The sequence below is a fragment of the Anabrus simplex genome, chromosome 2 (assembly GCF_040414725.1).
Source record: "Anabrus simplex isolate iqAnaSimp1 chromosome 2, ASM4041472v1, whole genome shotgun sequence".
NCBI lineage: Eukaryota > Metazoa > Arthropoda > Insecta > Orthoptera > Tettigoniidae > Anabrus > Anabrus simplex.
This window is the reverse complement of record NC_090266.1, coordinates 387,824,223-387,842,319: the sequence shown is the minus strand read 5'-3', so window position 1 is coordinate 387,842,319 and position 18,097 is coordinate 387,824,223. Positions and strand designations below refer to the sequence as shown.

Genomic DNA, 18,097 nt, shown 5'->3' with positions numbered 1-18,097 from the left:
TTACGTTTACGATCTTATCGGACTCATTCAGTCCATAACATACTGCCTACAGATTTCAATGCAAGAATACGATTTTGCAATTGGCTAATAAATACCTAGTGTCCACGACGGTATTGTGGATCCGAACTTTCTTTTTATGAGCGACGAAGCCTGGTTTCATTTGAGTGGATATGTCAATTCACAGAACAATAGAATCTGGGATACAGACAACCCTCACATTTTACAGCCGAGACCTCTGCACAATGTGAAGGTGGGTGTGTGGTGCGCTATCAGTGCCCGACGAATTATCGGTCCGATATTTTTTCAGGACACGATTACTTCTGACCGTTATATTCACAACATTCTGGAACCATTTTTTGCTGAACTGACTGAAGAAGAGAAAAGGTACGGCTATTTCCAGCAGGATAGTGCAACGGCCCACACGGCGCGTAGCTCTATGTGACGGTTACGGGAAATGTTCGATGATGATCAGATCATCAGTAAAGGCTTATGGCCCCCTCGTTCACCTGATTTAAGCACATGTGATTTTTATCTATGGGGAAATCTTAAAGGAAAAGTTTACAGGAATAATCCTCGAACTGCAGAAGAATTAAAAACTGAAATTAGGAACGTTGTGCGTTCTGTCGGTGTCCATGAACTACAAACTGTGTTTCGAAATCTCATTACAAGATGTGAAGCTTGCATTGCAGCTGAAGGAGATCACTTTCAGCATCGTCTGTAAATACTGGAGAGTTCAGTTTAATTTCCTAGTTGATTTATTTATTTATTTGTTTATATATTTATTTATTACTGGCAAATTCAGTTTAATTTCCTAGTTGATTTATTTATTTGATTATTCATTTACTTATTTGTCTAGAGCATCTATGTAGCCGGCGAGTTCAGTTTCGTTTATTTTCTGTAGGCGTAATCATACCACTTCTTTGAGCTGACTATGCCTGCTTGTCATGGCGGGCACTGCGCTCGCTATCTCCGCTTCCCAGCGCGCCTAATCCTCGGCACTCCACTCTGTACTTTCAAATTAATCACCCTGTATAATGGGAGGAGTGGATTTGCTTGACCGTTTCACTTCGCAGTAGGCCTATAGGCCGGTGATAACGTCAAAAAAAATGGTACTGGCCTATACTTATGAAATGCATCAGTATGCTGAGAATTGCTGCTTGGTGGGTCCACACACTACTCTCTCGAGTCAAAGCTGGACCACCTTGCTTTCACCAGAATGCTAGTCAGTGCTATGTTTATGTCCACTCCACCATCTCCCAGAACTGGACCTTCAGGGTCACATTCTTTTGTACAAAGAACCGGTGGAGCACATCATCTCGTACCAGCAAAGAAGCAAGGAAGATGCCGATTCTGCAAAAATGAAAGCCCATCTAATGCATTCAACTTGCAGTGCACAGATTCCATTCCTGTTGCACCTTCACTGTTCACCATTCTTCCACAGTGCAAGATAAGAAGACTGGACTGTAAAGTGAAATAACTGAATATAGCTATTGTGTGGGACCATTGTTCCCAAATGGGAGCATCCATTTTTGAAGATATTCGTATATGTAATTTACTTTCAAATGTGTTTTACAGTCTAAAATTATGTCAGTAAAAAAAGATAAACTGTAAAAACAAATTTTTAATGGGGTTGGGTCTAAATGGGTTAATTTTGTTTTTCCCTACGTTTTGAACAGGTTTTTTTTGAAGAACCAAGTTGCATTTCATTCAGTAATCTACCTACAGTCAGAATATATTGCTTTTGAGAATTGATTAACTCCTTCATACACTAAACAACAAAATAAACACCAACTTCTCTGGATTCAAAAATGGATCCTCAAGTATTAACTACAAAATTAAAGAGTTCGTTCAGACAGTAAATTCCAATATTTCATGGCAACATCACTATATTTATAAAGAATAGGAACAGAAGAAACACTTGAGTAATTCAAAACTCATGGTACTGATCCAGGCAGCAGGTATGGTTGTCCTAAGTTCACTGTGTCACTTGTCGTTTCCAATAGTGTGCTCCACACATTGATGGCATATAGGAGTCGTGTTGTTTACAGATCATAGTTTTACATGTGTAACACTCGCTTTTTGTTTTCTGTCTGTACTAGAGGAGCAGTTAAGGATTTTTTCAGTGGAGGTCTGGGCAAGGAAGTGTCTTGTTCACTTGAATGAGGAAGGCTCTTCATGACTGCTAGTCATTGCATGTGAGTGAGAACCATTTCCTTAGACAACTGTTTCAGAAGTATTTGTCTAATTATGTTCCATACCTGCCAACCTTTACGGTTTTTCCATAGAATTTACGGAAACGCAATGTGTTTTAGGGTTTTATGGATGTGATTGTTATGATTTTACGTTCCAAGATCTTCTTTTTAAAATTCATGCCAGAACAAGCTTTCCCAGGCCACTGGTACATGCTGTGTGACCAGCGAGCTTTCGATACATCACTCTGATTTGTATTCATCCAATCGTTACAGTCTTTGACTGGGAATATGAGATGCATTCTGAATCCTAATTGATTGATATTGATTTGCTTGGGTTGAAAGAGGCTTACTCTTGGATAACCGTTAGCTTGCTCTTTAATGCCTTGATTAATTTGAGAACATTTACCATCCTGTAGTGCTTTCATTCTTCACCTTGAATTACAAAGCATAGCTCATGTTGTAGTTACAGAATAACATGTGAATTATGTTCGTCGCTTAATATGCTTCATATTTATTGCCACATGTTGCAGAGCTGAGGTTATGCAGTCGGTGAGTAACGTGAATTGTGTCTGTTGCTTATTTCGTCTCATTAACATGTTGTTTATTGGTAATTGTGAGCAAATCTATGAAAAAAGATTATCATCAGGTGTTTAGGGAAACCTATTCTTTGAGTTTCCCATGTATACTGAAATCTTGAAAAAAGAGACAAATTGGAGGTTTTTTTGCTAGTGGCTTTACGTCGCACCGACACAGGTGGTCTTATGGCAACGATGGGATATGAAAGGCCTAGGAATTGGAAGGAAGCGGCCATGGCCTTAATTAAGGTACAGCCCCAGCATTTGCCTGGTGTGAAAATGGAAAACCATGGAAAACCATCTTCAGGGCTGCCGACAGTGGGATTCGAACCCATTATCTCCCGGATGCAAGCTCACAGCCGCACGGCCAGCTCGCCCGGTAAACTGGAGTTTTGTACCATGTGCTCCTGTTATATTAGCATAGCACATGGTAGCAAAAACAACCTGGCTAATCATGTAAAGTGTGCTAAACATTTTGGTAATTTGAAATCTAAGAGAGAAAATCAGAAAACAGTTTTTTGCCAAAGCTGGAGATAATGTTTATGATGTAATCAAGGCCAGGTTTGTGTTTATTTCTTTTTTAGTAGAACATAACATTCCATTGAGTGCAGCTGATCATGCAGGAGCTATGTTCAGAAAGATGTTTTCTACATCAGAAATGGCAAAAAAGTATGGTTGTGGTTGCACAAAAGTAACATGTGTCCTGCATGATATGGCGCATATTGCAACACGGGACATTGTTTCTTGTTTACAGAATAGCTCATTTTCTTGTCGACAGATGGAAGCAATGATACTGATTCCAAGTTTATTCCATAGTGGTTATTTTAATGATGCTGCTCAAGAAAGTATTTTAAGTACTGTTCTGTTGGTACCAGCATTGGAAGGGGATTCAGCAGGCGCAACGTAGGAAAGCCGCTGTTGTCGCAGTTGGATTGAATAAAGTGCCAATTGAGAACTGTCTGGCATTCTGTTCAGATAATGCTCCTGTTATGATCGGACATAAAAATGGAGTTCTAACACTTTTGAAAGAAGCTCATCGGGATATTTTTGGCTTTGTGGTTGCAGCTGCCATCTAATTAACATAGCTGCTGGAAAAGCTGCTGCAACTTTACCTACTAGAATTGATGAGATTTTTGTTGATATTTTCTATTACTTGGAGAAGAGTGCCCAAAGAAAAGAACATCTTCAGGGATTTCAAAGTATGCATGGAAAAGAAACAAGGAAGTTGTTGAAGCATGTGTGCACAAGGTGTTAAGACAGATTTTATGTAGTGTGTGCTCCAAATACTTCTGCCAGTTTATCTTGTTTTACTATTCCCAAGGCAGGGCACAGTAGATCTGATGACATACAGATGAAGAGAGTTTGTGATTCCTCCTCATCTTCTACAAAAAAAATGGCATGTTCTTCCAAACATGACACACCTGTTCTCAGAAACTTGAACCCCACTACATCTTATGAAGAAAAGCTGTTTGTTTTCTCCTCTGACCTAAACAAGACATTTTGTACTATCTTACATGTGACTATCCCATCATTTGATAGGATCAATGCAGTCCTTCAGAGTGCTTCCTTGCATATCCTTGTACTGTTTGAATTATGAAGCATCTGTTGAAACAGATGCTCACCAAGTTTGTCACGCCAAGTTTAGTTAAACGGTCTGCATTGCTTGATGTTCAGTATCACCCAATCCAGAATCAGAAGAATGATGAAGAATTGGTTTCTGGCATTCAAACTTGGTTAAGGCACTGCAAGATGAAGACAAATCTGTGTTTTCCTCGTACAGCCTGTAATTACATGGTTTACATGTTCTCTTTTAAGAATGATGTGCTAAAACATGCTCATATTGCTAAACTTCATGCCATTGAAGAATTACTATGTAGTTACATCATTAGCCAATTCAATTCTTAAATGATGTGACTTCCTAAAGATGAAAAACCCAGATTTGACTTCTTCAAAAGTCCTCTCCAGATGGAAAGATTTTGGGCAGTTCTCTACTATTAATCCCCCACATGTCTTTGTCCCATTGGTCTGATATTCTTCTTCTTCTTCTTCTTCCTTTTCTTCTTCTCTTGGCATGTAGTTGCATATTTAGTATCATTTGTGATGCATGCATTTTTGACACTGAGCAGATAATGGAAATCTTTTTTAAAGATATCTACATTTTTATTCCTTTTTTCTTTTCTAGGAGTATGGCTTGTATTACGATGGAGATACTGGTATTTACTACTCTTATGATGAAGAATCTAGAAACTTCCTGTATCATTCACAAATAGAAAATTTTGCATCGGTTGAAGAAATGTCAAAGGTCAACAATGAGGATTCAAAGAAACCCAAAAGTAGAGAGGTAAGCATTTCATCATAATATTTCTCAATGTAAAATGTGCAGTTAAAGGTAATTTTGTAAATGCTGGTAACCTATATATTTTCCTGTTGTCAGCAGAAATCTCCATGACTTCAGAAATTTAGACTTTCTTAAATCTTTAATATTATGCATGTTTGTATGTTCACTATCTGGTTTCTTAAATTTAGGTTGCTTGCAGTGCTGTGTATAACTCTAGAAATTATTTTTGTTCCCATCAGTTGATGAATGAAATATATGGTGATAAAATTTTATTATCGAACTTTATTCAGAATTTTGGAATCCGTTTATTTGCTGCTGTAACAGCTGCAACATATAACATACTTCCTTTAAGCATGGTTTTTCACCAATGGTTATAGTGAGATTGTGCGACATTTATTATTAAAATATTGTCCATCGTACTTGAGCTGGAAAATACCAACTTCTTTGGTGACACATTCACACAAGCAAATTTCTCAAAAATTTATAAGGACAGTCAAATGAAAACCGAACACCCGCCGTAACACACATTCCGTGCGAAAGTTGGCAACACTGTTGTTATGTATCAATACTGCCATCGCTGTGGTAGGAGAACTGCATAGAGACAACCCACAGGTGAACGCAGTTGTTGGGTTATGTCTTTGTTGGTGTGCGGATTGGTCTAGTGTGTTCGTCCAGCTGTAGAAATGGAGGCGAGCAAAGAAGTGTGGTTTTTTTTCTGGTGGCTGAAGATGCTGGAATACCGAAACTCGTCACATGTCTGCTGTGTATGACGAACACTGCATGTCCATGATGAGTGTGGACGAGTGTGCACGAGTGGCATAGGAGATTCCGAGAGGGGCGCACATCACTGCAAGTTGATGCACATCCAGAACAGGCCCATCGAGCCATTACTCCTGATGTGATATGGTGGGCTGATGGACTTATCTGGGGAAACCAACGAATCATGAAGGAAGATATTCGTTTTCTTGTGAGCATGAGCCATGGCTCTGTGCATGCCATTATAAAAGATCACTTGCATTTCCGCAAAATTTGTGTGCAGTGGATTCCGCATCAACTAACAGAGGGACAAAAGATTGACAGAATGGCGTCATGTCTGGATGTTCATGCTTCCGGCGTTTACCTGGGGTAGAAAATTCAGCTCCCTTCTTGAAATTTCCTATTACTTCTCGAACTAAATTGAAACCACGCTGTAAGAATACACGCAAGGAAATATATTACATACACATATACCATAAGGAAATATGAATACAAAAGGGTAAAAAATATATTTTATGCATTTGTAGTCTAATTCTATAGACGACTGTATTGGTCTCTGTGTTATACAATAATACAATGGATGCATGGCTGACTGCGCACAGATTCTCTCTATTCATAGTACACTGTATTAACTGTGTATACTGAGCAGCGCTGTCCGCTGTGGTAGCAGGTGGTGAGGGTGGGAGTAGGATCGTGACTCATCGGCGCTGGCGAGTCGATCGGACGCAGTTTACACTTGTCTTGGTTACTTGGTTTTATAGTGACATTGATGTAGACATGCCGTCGCTGTTTACGCCAATTGCTAATACTTTATTCTTCCGTGCGTTACGAGCTTTATGAATACTGAACGATGTTGTTGTGAAGTGCAGAGTGATAGTGATTAGTGGAAAACTCAAGAATTATGTCAAAAATTTGTCAGCGGTGCAAAGGAGGAAGTTGTACAAGAAAAGTGAGTTAGTGAATGAGGCTTTATTAAGTAAAGTGCCAAAACTAAAAAAAATAATTTTTTAACTAATACAACACAAAATGTTGCCACGGCTGAGACCAGTACGTCTGCACCTAGCTGTAGTTCCTCCTCACAAAGTAGCAGTCAAGAGACCAAAGACACTGAATTTGTACCTGTGCCTTCCCCTACTGATGATTCCGTTACAAGTGATCGTGACCACAGTGATCGTGATAGTGATAATGGCAATAAAAGAGTAATAGAATTGTCAACAGACACTGAAACTGAAGTTGAATTTATTTCCAAATCAGAGCAGGTTCCGGTGATTACTTTTGATCCTGCAACGTGGCCAGCGCATATTATGCACATTCAGCGTGATGAGTTTGTTTTGAAAGGGCCCACTGAATATTCTAAAGAAGACCATGATTACCCAAAAATTACAAAAATAAGCACTCTTCAAACCAATTTTGGTATTGGTTTTTGGAAAATGCAGAAAAAATATCAAGGCAATTGTTGATTTATTCAGGAGAATTAGATTCTGTCTATTGTTTCTGTTGTACATTGTTTAATCCCTCATCAAAGTCGCATTTTGGTCTAGCAATGGGTTTTAAGAACTGGAAAAATTTGGCAGACCGTTTAAAGTCCCATGAGTTGACACCAGACCATTTCAAAAATATGGCTACACGATTTGAAGCAGAAAAAAGAATTAAAGGAGACACATTAATCGACCAGCACATCATGAAGCAGCGTTCAGAAGAACTATTGCAATGTTTAGTGGAAATTATGTTTTATCTAGCAGAGCACAATATGGCTTTTCATAGGTCATGTTCCAAAGTTTTCACAAAAAATAATGGAAACTTTCTTGGACTTGTGCAACTTTTAAGAAAATTTGATAATGTAATAATGGAACACTTAAGACGTATAACTAACAAAGAAACACAATTTCATTTATTAAGTGTGTCAATACAAAATGAGCTAATAACTGTACTAGGTGACTCAGTAAAGCAAAGTATCTTGACGAAAATAAAGGAAGCCAGATATTTTTCCGTTATCCTTGATTGTACTCCACACATAAGTCATAAGGAGCAAGTTTCATTAACGATTCGCTATGTCACTGAAGATGATGATGGGAAGATCAAAGTAGAAGAAAGCGTTGTAGCATATCGAGTTGCCAAAGAAACCACTGTAGAAGCTCTCGCTGACTTGCTGTACAAAAAAATTTAAGATTGTGGTTTGAACATGACATACTGTCGCGGTCAAGTATACGATAACGGCGCCAACATGGCAGGTGTACATAAAGGAGTTCAAGCCGGTGTACTAGCCAACTTCCCCTTGGCTGTGTTCATATCTTGTGTGTGCCATAGCCTAAACCTAGTAATTGCTGAAGGAGCAAAATCATCAGTTAAGTCTACATCTTTATTTGGTATTTTACAACGCCTCTTTAGCATCTTCTCTAGTTCAACGAAGTGCTAGTGTGTAATAAGCGACCATACTAAAGCACTTACTTTAAAGCAAGTTTGTGAAACGCATTGGGAATCTTGTATAAGTGCTGTTCAGGCTGTTGGATACCAATACGTGGGACTTAGGGATGCATTGGTTGAGTTAGGTGACGAAATTGATGACCCCAAACAGCCTCTGAAGCTCAATCTTTGACTAATCAGATGGAAGACTTTTCCTTCATCGTAACTTTGATGTTGTGGAATGACATTCTTTTTTAAGTTAATTTGATCAGTAAAAGTATTCAAGGGAAAGAGGTAGACATCAGTGACTGTTATGAAAATTTCAATAGGTGTTTGGAGTTTTTAAACAGATTTCGAGAGAATGGATATGTGGACGTAGTAATCTGCGCTAAAGGAATAGCTGCTGAACTTGGTATTGAACCTGTTTTTCCCGAGAAAAGGATTTGTAAATGAAAACGTGGTTTTTTGTATGAGTCTTCTGAGGATGTGCGATCGTCACCTGATGAAACCTTTGTGAGAGAAGTTTTTTTTATCCATTAGCAGATTAAGTTTTGAACTCACTTAAGACGAGGTTAACTGCGTTGAAAGAACACCAAAAATTGTGGAGATTTTTGGGTAATGTTGCTCAACTTCCAGGAAAATAAGATCTAAAACAAAGTTGTTTGGACCTTGAAAGACATTTAATTGACAAAACAACCAAAGTGTCTGATATTAACAGCATTGAACTGTATCTTGAACTTTTACATGTAAGTTCGATTTTGGATCATGGAAAGAACGCAGTCACACTAAAAGAAGTATTGCGTATGATCAAAAACACAAACAGTAAAGATTTGTTTACAAACTCACGGGTCGCATAAAGAGTGTTACTGAAAATACTCATGACAGTTGCTAGTACCGAACGAAGCTTTAGTAAGCTTAAGCTTATAAAAACTTATTTGCGCTCTACAGTGGCACAGGAGAGGCTGAACTCTCTCGCCATTCTAGCAATAGAAAGTGACACTGCAAAAAACCTAGATTTTAGAGAAATTCTGACAACATTTGCTCATGGAAAAGCCATGCAAATGCCTTTCAATGTTTGAAGTTTGTATACAGACGACACAAAAGAGCACCAAAGACAAGAACAAATAATGAAAAATCAAAGACTGTATTTTGTATATAAATAAATCAAATCTTAGTATATGTATATCAAGTATGTAGTGGAGGATGGGTGGTCCGTGATGCTGTTATTTATAATAGCTGTCTGTTTTTCCAGTCCGCAACACGGCGGGTCCATAGGTAGTGGATAATGGAGTAGTGGCTCTAAAGAGCTAGGGTATCATCCCCCCGAAGCAAAACTGGAACGAACAAAATCACGAGTTTTACCGGGGCGGGGGCGCCGATTTAAGCCTTGCCTTGTGCGACTACATACCACACGACGGCCCTGATTCCTCCATTTCAACTGATTGTCATTATGTAAGGAACTTATCATAGAAATAAAAATAAAATAAACACTTACTCAAGTTAATTTTGAAACTCTTATCATTAGGTCCGTACCACTACGACCGATACCTTCTTCGTCGTCTTCGTGTTTAACTTGCTTGTAGCAATGTATAATTATTTCTTGACCGGATTTTTGTAAAGGACGTAACATTGCTTTCTTTTTCGGAGGAGTTCTTGCAGATTTTTCTTGCTTCTCAGACATCCCAATTAAATTCTGTACATAAGTATGGGACGAAATAGGACCGTAATTAAGAAAATGTGTTCATCATTTCACACAAACTATGTTATTAAATGCATTATCTGAATATGCCACAATTCTGCTTACCTGGTATTAGCCAAATAGATTTACAGTCCCACAGAAAAAAGGAAATATGCTTTAAATATACTCGCAAATGTATCACTAGTGACTTTAACAGTACTACAGTGGCAATACGTAATTCAGGCAAGAACTGTGACTGAACGTTGCCGACGTGCCAGATTAACGGTAAATGTAACACGACTAATCGCAAGTAGGGTCCCTAAACTATATGGTTACCGACACTGCAAAATAACCAACAGCAAGAAAAGTAACTATAAATTACTTCCTTAAGATTACAGGGGAGAAAGAGTAAAGTTGCACCCTTAGGATTATGTGCCCAGGAGTATACATACATACATACATACATACATACATACATACATACATACATACATACATACATACTTCATTATAGACTGTTATGCCTTTCAGCATTCAGTCTGCAAGCCTCTATGAATTTACTAAACACACTTCTTCTTCTTTTCCTACCGCTTTTCCCACACCTGTGGGGTCATGGGTGTGAACTGCGTCGCACGTGTGAATTTGGCCCTGTTTTACGGCCGGATGCCCTTCCTGGCGCCAACCCTACACGGTGGGATGTAATCACTGTTGCGTGTTTCTGTAATGGTTGGTAGTGTGGTATGTTGTCTGAATATGATGAGAGTGTTGGGACGGTCCCATATACCCGGTCCCCGAGCCAGAAGAATTAATCAGAAGCGATTAAAATCTCCGACCCGGTCGAGAACCGAACTCGGGACCCTTTGAACTGAAGGCCAGTACACTGACCATTCAACCAACAAGTCGGATGAATTTACTAAATACACTATAATCCTCTATTTGTAACTAGCTCTGTGGCTTCATTTACAGTAGTTCTCTAGCTCTTACCTTTAAATCAATAGAAACTCAGTCTAACCACCGTCATCTTGGTCTCCTCCTACTTCTATTTCCCCCCCCCCGTGTCAGAGTCCATTATTCTCTTAGGTATCCTCCATTTGCCTCGTATAGCCCCAATATGGAAGCTGGTTTATGCATACACTTTAATCACTTCAGTTCGTTCTTATTTTTGCCTTTATCACCTCATTCTAAGTACCCTCCTGCTATTGTTTTCGCCAACAATCATTCTCACTGCTTTTATCTTATGAATAAGATAGCCTGAGCCTGCCCAGCTTCTACTCCTGTAAGGCAAAGTTGGCCTGAACACAGACTGCTGTAAAGATTATTTTGTCCAAGAGTTGACTTCTTTCTTACAGAATCCTGTTGATCGCAACTGTGAACTCGCTACATTAGCTTTGCTGCACCTTAATTTAATCTCACTTACAATACTACCATCCTGAGAGAATACATATCTTTAATACTTGAATTTATCTACCTGTTCCACCTTTGTATTCCCAACCTGATGTTCAGTTCTCTTATGTTTCCTACCTACTTTCTGACATCACTTTAGTCTTGGAAGGGCTGATTTTCATATCATATACATTGCACCTATTTTGAAGTGCAGGCTTTCGGCACACAACCTGCCATTAAGACTAAGTCGTCAGCATAAGCAAAACTGCTTATTACATTTCCACCTAACTGAATCTCTCCTTGCCTTTTTATACCTCTCAGTAAATGATCCGTATAAACTATCAACAATAAAGATGAAAGATTACAGCCTTGTCCAACCTCTGTAAGTATCTTGAACCAAGAACTAATTCTACCATCAATTCTCACCAGAGCCCAGCTTTCAACATAAATGACTTTGATTGCTTTTAATAATCTAACCTTTACCCCATAGTCCCCCAATACAGTGAACATCTTTTCCCTCAGTACCTACTCTGTCATATAGCTTCTCTAGATCTATGGAACCTAAACATTACTGTCTACTATATTCCTCACGTAGTATTTTTCAATTATCTGGCACATACTGAAAATCTGATCCTGGTTTTTATTCAACTTGCTCTCGACCACTGTTCGCACCCTCCCTTCCAGAGTGCCTGTGAACACCTTGCTTGGTATACTTGCATACAAAAGTTATGTAGAAGATTGTCTAGAGGGTTATTTTTACTTCAAAGACTAAAAGAGTCTGTTAATAGTAATCTGATGTTGTTTGCATATTGTGCCTTCTTTCATTCACATGTATCATACAGTACCATATTATGGGGAAATTAGACAGGTGCACAAAATATGTTTATGTGGCAAAAGAAGGCAATAAGAGGTATAAAATGTAAGGACAATAGGGAGTCATGCAGGCCTATATTCCAAGAACTTGATATTATGACTCTCCTATCACTACACATATTTCATTTCATCCTTAATATTAAAGTGGTAAGTGTTGCGGAATGAAAGAGAACAGGAGAAAGCGCAATAAACCTGTTTCTCCTCCACTTTGTTGAGCACTAATCTCGCATGGATTGATCAGTGTTTTAACCACTGGAGCAATGGTGCATCACAGAGGCAAAATCTAAAGTAATTTTAAATTTTAAAAATGAAAATGAGGACCATATTATAAAAAAAAGGATATTGTTACAAGATAAGAAATAAAATAAAATAAAATAAAATAAAATTCACCTCAAAGAAGAATTCTGAGGTTGTATTTCTCCTCACTTCTGTTCTTCAATGAGTGGTGTCTGAAAACTGATGTCCAGAGGCGACTTATTTATCAGCGATGGTAACTGTATCCCACAATTTCAAAGGCCATCCATTGAGTTGAATAGTCATCAGAGACTGCAAAGTGATTTCTTTCACTTGTTTTGATGCTATGAGCAATGCTGAAACCTCGTTCACAATTGGCGGATGACATAGGTTCTGAACAAATTTTTCTTGTTAATTCTTTCAAATGAACCAAGTCATTTAGGGTTTTAGAGCCTATCTTATACTCCCTCCGTTGTGATACCACAATATCACAATCCAAACCAAACAACTCAGCTGCTTTGTATACATCAGAATTGCCATACAATCCACTCATATCACTACTTGTTTATTTTTCAAACACTGAAATGCACTGCAGTATGTCACCTAAAGGAAATCTTTCTCCTTCATCTACTAAACCCTGAATTATTTGTCCTCTTACTTTAACATATTCTCTCCGTCCATCTTCCTCAGAATCATATTTGCAATACGTTACATATTTTTCCTTGAAAAGAGTCAATAAACATAGTCTTTCACGTGCATTTCTTTAAGGGTCTAGAATAAGGCTTGTTTTCGATTTCACCATAAAAAACTGATTCCTATTGCATGGTTGTACTTACGAGGACAGAACACATGATACATCTAACAGAAAACCCAACAATAGAATAGTTTTTCTCTGCGACAGATTTCTGTACAGCCCTGCAAAATTACAATGATGGTTACTCAATACTTCAATGTTTTCAGACTCTCAGATTAGGTACTGCATGTTGCAAGGGAAGTCTTTGAACACTGCCAATAAACAGTTTAATGAAAGGTATCCAATCTGAAAAATGAATTTATTGGCCAAAGAAAGACAAGGACCATGAAGCACGTGAAAATGAAAGACATCCTAGGCCTCCATACGCAATACTATCAGGGTCGGAAAAGAATAAGAGTTGACCAAGGGAGGTCGGGTAGGATAGATGAAAGTGAGTAGTCTGACACAAGAGGAAGCAATGGCAGGGCTCAGCTAAGGGCCCCATGGTCACCAACCCATGCTCCAAAGTTCAGATCCTCTGGGGCCCCTTTTAATCACCTCTTACGAAAGCAGGGGATACCTTGGGTGTATTCTACTGCCCCCACCCACAGGGTGTAAGTGCTGACTGATCAATTTTTCCGGTTTGTACACTCCTTAAGTGCATACTGTCCTACTGGCTACCTATTGGAAATGTGTGCCATCGTTGAACTGTAGAAGTATTGTAAAGAAAGGAATAAAGTAATTTAATAGATATATACTTACCAGATATTGTAACAGGAGTTGAATCATGGCTGAGAAATGATATAATGGATGCAGAAATTTTCTCACGGAACTGGAGTGTGTATCGTAGAGATAGGATAGGAATGGTGGTTAGGGGGGGTATTCATTCTGGTGAAAGAAGAATTTGTCAGCTACAAAAAAGTTAAAGATGACAAACATGAAATTCTAGGTGTAAGGCTCATTTCTAAAGATAATAGGCAACTTGATGTCTTTGGAGTGTATAGACCGGGAAAGGTTAGCACTGACGCTGATTCAGAATTATTTGATAAGATAATCAGGTATTTGGGAAACAACATGCAAAGAAATGTGATTGTAGCGGGAGATCGAAATTTACCAAATGTCAGTTGGGGAGGTAATGCGAACGACAGGAAGCATGACCAACAAATGGCAAATAAGCTAATATGGGAAGGACAGCTGGTTCAGAAACTGATGGAACCAACTAGAGGGAAAACTATCCTGGACGTGGTGCTGATAAAACCAGATGAGCTCTATAGAGAAACCGAAGTAATGGATGGTATTAGTGATCATGAAGCTGTATTTGTCGTAGTTAAAAATAAATGTGATAGAAGGGAAGGTCTTAAAAGTAGGACTATTAGGCAGTACCATATGGCTGATAAAGCAGGCATGAGGGGTTCTTGAAAAGGTAACTATGATCAGTGGAATAGTGGTAAAAAAAAATATAAACAGATTCTGGGATGAGCTTAAAGCAATTGTTGAGGAATGTGAAAAGAGGTTTGTACCTTTTAAAGGTGGTAAGGAATGGTTAAGACCCACCTTATTGTAATAGAGATATAAAGAGACTAAGGAGATGCAGATTGGAAAGAAATAGTTAGAAATGGCTGTGGAAGTAAGGAGAAATTGAAGGAACTTGCTAGGAAATTGAATCTAGCAAAGAAGTCATCTAAGGATATCATGATGGCAAGCGTAATTGGCAGTCATACAAATTTTAGTGAAAAATGAGAGGGTATGTTTAAGTACTTTAAGGCAGAAACAGGTTTCAAGGAGGACATTCCAGGGATCATTAATGAACAAGGGGAGTGTGTATCAATTAATGCTCATAACTATATTCTCTTTCCCTTTATAGGTTAACTTTATAAACAGCATTTGTAATAAAATCACTTTACTGGTACCGGTACTCTGAATGTTCATAGACATGTTAATCTTATTACACCCTTCCTCATCTACATTACCTCTGATTTCAGATTCTCTGTTTCCCTTTTGTTTGTTAAACACAGGACACATAATAACATCATGCTTTTTGTTGCACAAATGGCAAAAAAAATTTACCTTACAGCTTTTCTGTCGATGTCCAGATCTCATACTTGAGAAACAGCGGTTTTCTTTTGCTACCTAATCACACTTATCTTCTAAATTCATCTTTTGAGCTGCATTGTACTCTTAAAAAATATATAAACACATATATATTTTCTTCCTTCAGAATTAGCAGTGAACAAAGAGTTCATAGTGGGTTAACATTCATTTCCAGAATGTTTTCTTTCACACGTTCATGCTTTTTCTTATCACAAACGAGCAAGTTGGCTGTATGATTAGGGGCATGCAGATGTGAGCTTGCATTTGGGAGATAGTGGGTTCAAACCCTACTGTTGGCAGCCCTGAAGATGGTTTTCCATGGCTTCCTATTTTCACACCAGGCAGCTGCTGGGGCTGTACCTTAATTAAGGCCATGGCCGCTCCCTTCCCATTCCTAGCACTGTCCTATCCCATTGTCGCCATAAAACCTGTCTGTGTCGGTGCAACATAAAGCAAATTGTAAAAGCAAAACAAACTTCATCACATTGATCTTGTTTACACTGTAGAGATCTGAATAACATATGCTTTCTCAGTGTTGATAGCCGGAACACCTAGTGCATGATCAACCCCTACATGGCCAAAAAATCGGTGTGGTGTTCAACTGTACTGCCACATGCATTATTGGCCCAATATTCTTCGAGACAGCAGCCAACATGGAAGTTTATTTGGTCTCATTGGAGGAATTTTATCCTCATTTGACAGAAAAGGAACACATGTACTGTTTCCTCCTGCAACATGGGGCAGTCTGTCAGTAGTCTGAGAGGTCACTTGCGCATGTTAATTAGATATTTACTGCCGAGTGGATATTGAGCAGTGCGCTGGACATACTTTCTCCAGTTTTCACCCTATTATTGGCCTGGACATAGAATTGAACAATTACTTGTAACATTAAAACTATTCAACAGGTTTAATTACAATTTTACAGCTGTATTCCATACAATTTACAGTAAAACTTTGCTAACCCAATGCGGGTCATGGTGCTATATATTGCATCTTGTGGGAAGTGCCACAGCAATTACGACACAATATATTGAGTGTCGAAATTTGAACATCATATCTGTGCTTCTTTATGTTTTTGAGCAATGATTCAAAGACATGCACTGTCTGCCATCTATTGGCAATGTTACTGAAGCTTGTGCTTGTTTGTACCTTCGCAGGAAGACGGTTCAGGTGCTGGCTTTCTTAGCCCAAGTTGTTAGGCTTCATCCTGGCTCAGTCTGGTGGTATTTGAAGGTGCTCATATACTTCAGCCCCATGTTATAGATATACTGGTATGTAAAAACTCCTGCGGTACAAAATTTCAGCACCTCAGCTTGTCCAAAACCGTCAATGTAGTCAATGGGACATAAAACCAATAACATTCATCCACTCGTATATTTTCTCAGCTCATGCTCTGTAATCATTATGAAGCAATTCTACAGTTCTTTAATTTCAATGATAACAGTTCCCTACCTCAAAATGACAAATGACAAATGACAAAATCAGCCCAGAAAGAGAACCGAAGGACCATATTTAGTGCAAAGGCTGTAACAACATACGGTATCCACCGCCATGTTTGGTGAAACACCACACATTTAAAACAAATGAAAAACACGGGAGAAAAAATATAAAAGCCATTTCCTCTTGGGCTTATAAAATAACAGTGTATTAAAAGGTGTGAAAAACATGAATCAAGAAATATGAAAATATTTGCACTAGACCCATAAAAGTATCAACGTATTATTGCTGGTCACACTCTTTCTAAAACAAATGTAATCTTGAACTCTTAGATGTATGAGAGAATGACTTTGGCTACCATCTTGAATGCAACAACACTTCAGCAATACTCAGACTGACTCAAGTTGAAGGTGCAGAATTTCAATATTTGCATCACCTCTATGTGCTTAAAAGATGTGAATGCTTGTCCACTTCCTGAAGGATTTTAATTTTGTCTTCATTAGTAAACAATTTCATGACTTTTCCATAACCAGGCTATCACAATACAAATATACACCATTCTAGTCAACTTCTCATGATTATTCTCATGCGACAAAATATTCTCTACCCTTCACTATACTACTTAACACAGAATGAAATTTTAACTTCTGACTGGAATGCAAATACAAGTACAAACAGGCTTGTTGAGTTGTTCAGCAGTCTCACTGCTATGGGCGAGAAAAACATTACTTTCCTGAAGCTAACGGTTTGCTTTCTCAAGGTACAGTTTACCCTGTTTGAAGTTCAGGAAATCAAGGCCTTTTCCTGTCATCACAAACTTTACCCGACCTACCTCCTGTGGTGAGGGTTCTTATCTGTGTTAGAAATCGCATTCCATTCACAAGGAATGACAGAGAACATATTTAGGGCTGGGAGATATGTAATTGTACTAAGCGGTAAGAGAGGAAGTTTGTGATGCTGTAAGTGAGGTATTTTTATTTAGATTTAATACAATTAGAATTGGGACTTGTTAAGCAAGAACATATCTTAATGAGGAATGCACTAACAGTGTTTTACTGTAGTAATATCTCGGACATAACCCTCACAATCCTTGAGTCCCCAAGTAAGCTTTTATTTCATCAGGTGTTGTGTCAAACTACTCACTATCAACCTTTCCTTCTTTCCAGCATAGAGGTTCATGATGTTTTCCCGAAGGTCACTGCTATTTATCATAAATTCAAAATATGCCAGTTCTTTAGAACCAGGAGGTAGATTGTGAATAGGTCCTTTATCACTGGTAAAAGCGCCAGGCAGAGTAAATGGTAATAATGAATGAACATTTGGTTGTATTCTGCGATCACCACCAGCATTTGTAGTACAGTGATTTACAGCATCCACATCACCATCTCGTAAGTGACTATTCAC

At 38.4% G+C, this 18,097-nt stretch overlaps 1 protein-coding gene across 2 annotated transcripts in view; it reads left to right on the top strand.

The window, feature by feature from the left end:
- LOC136864160 (angiogenic factor with G patch and FHA domains 1) overlaps positions 1 to 18,097 on the top strand; it is a 663,154-nt gene that overhangs the window by 166,620 nt on the left and 478,437 nt on the right. For both annotated transcript variants that reach the window (XM_067140807.2, XM_067140808.2), the window contains exon 3: positions 4,950 to 5,108. In XM_067140807.2, the coding sequence (XP_066996908.2) occupies positions 4,950 to 5,108 (159 nt within the window). The remainder of the gene's footprint in view (positions 1 to 4,949; positions 5,109 to 18,097) is intronic.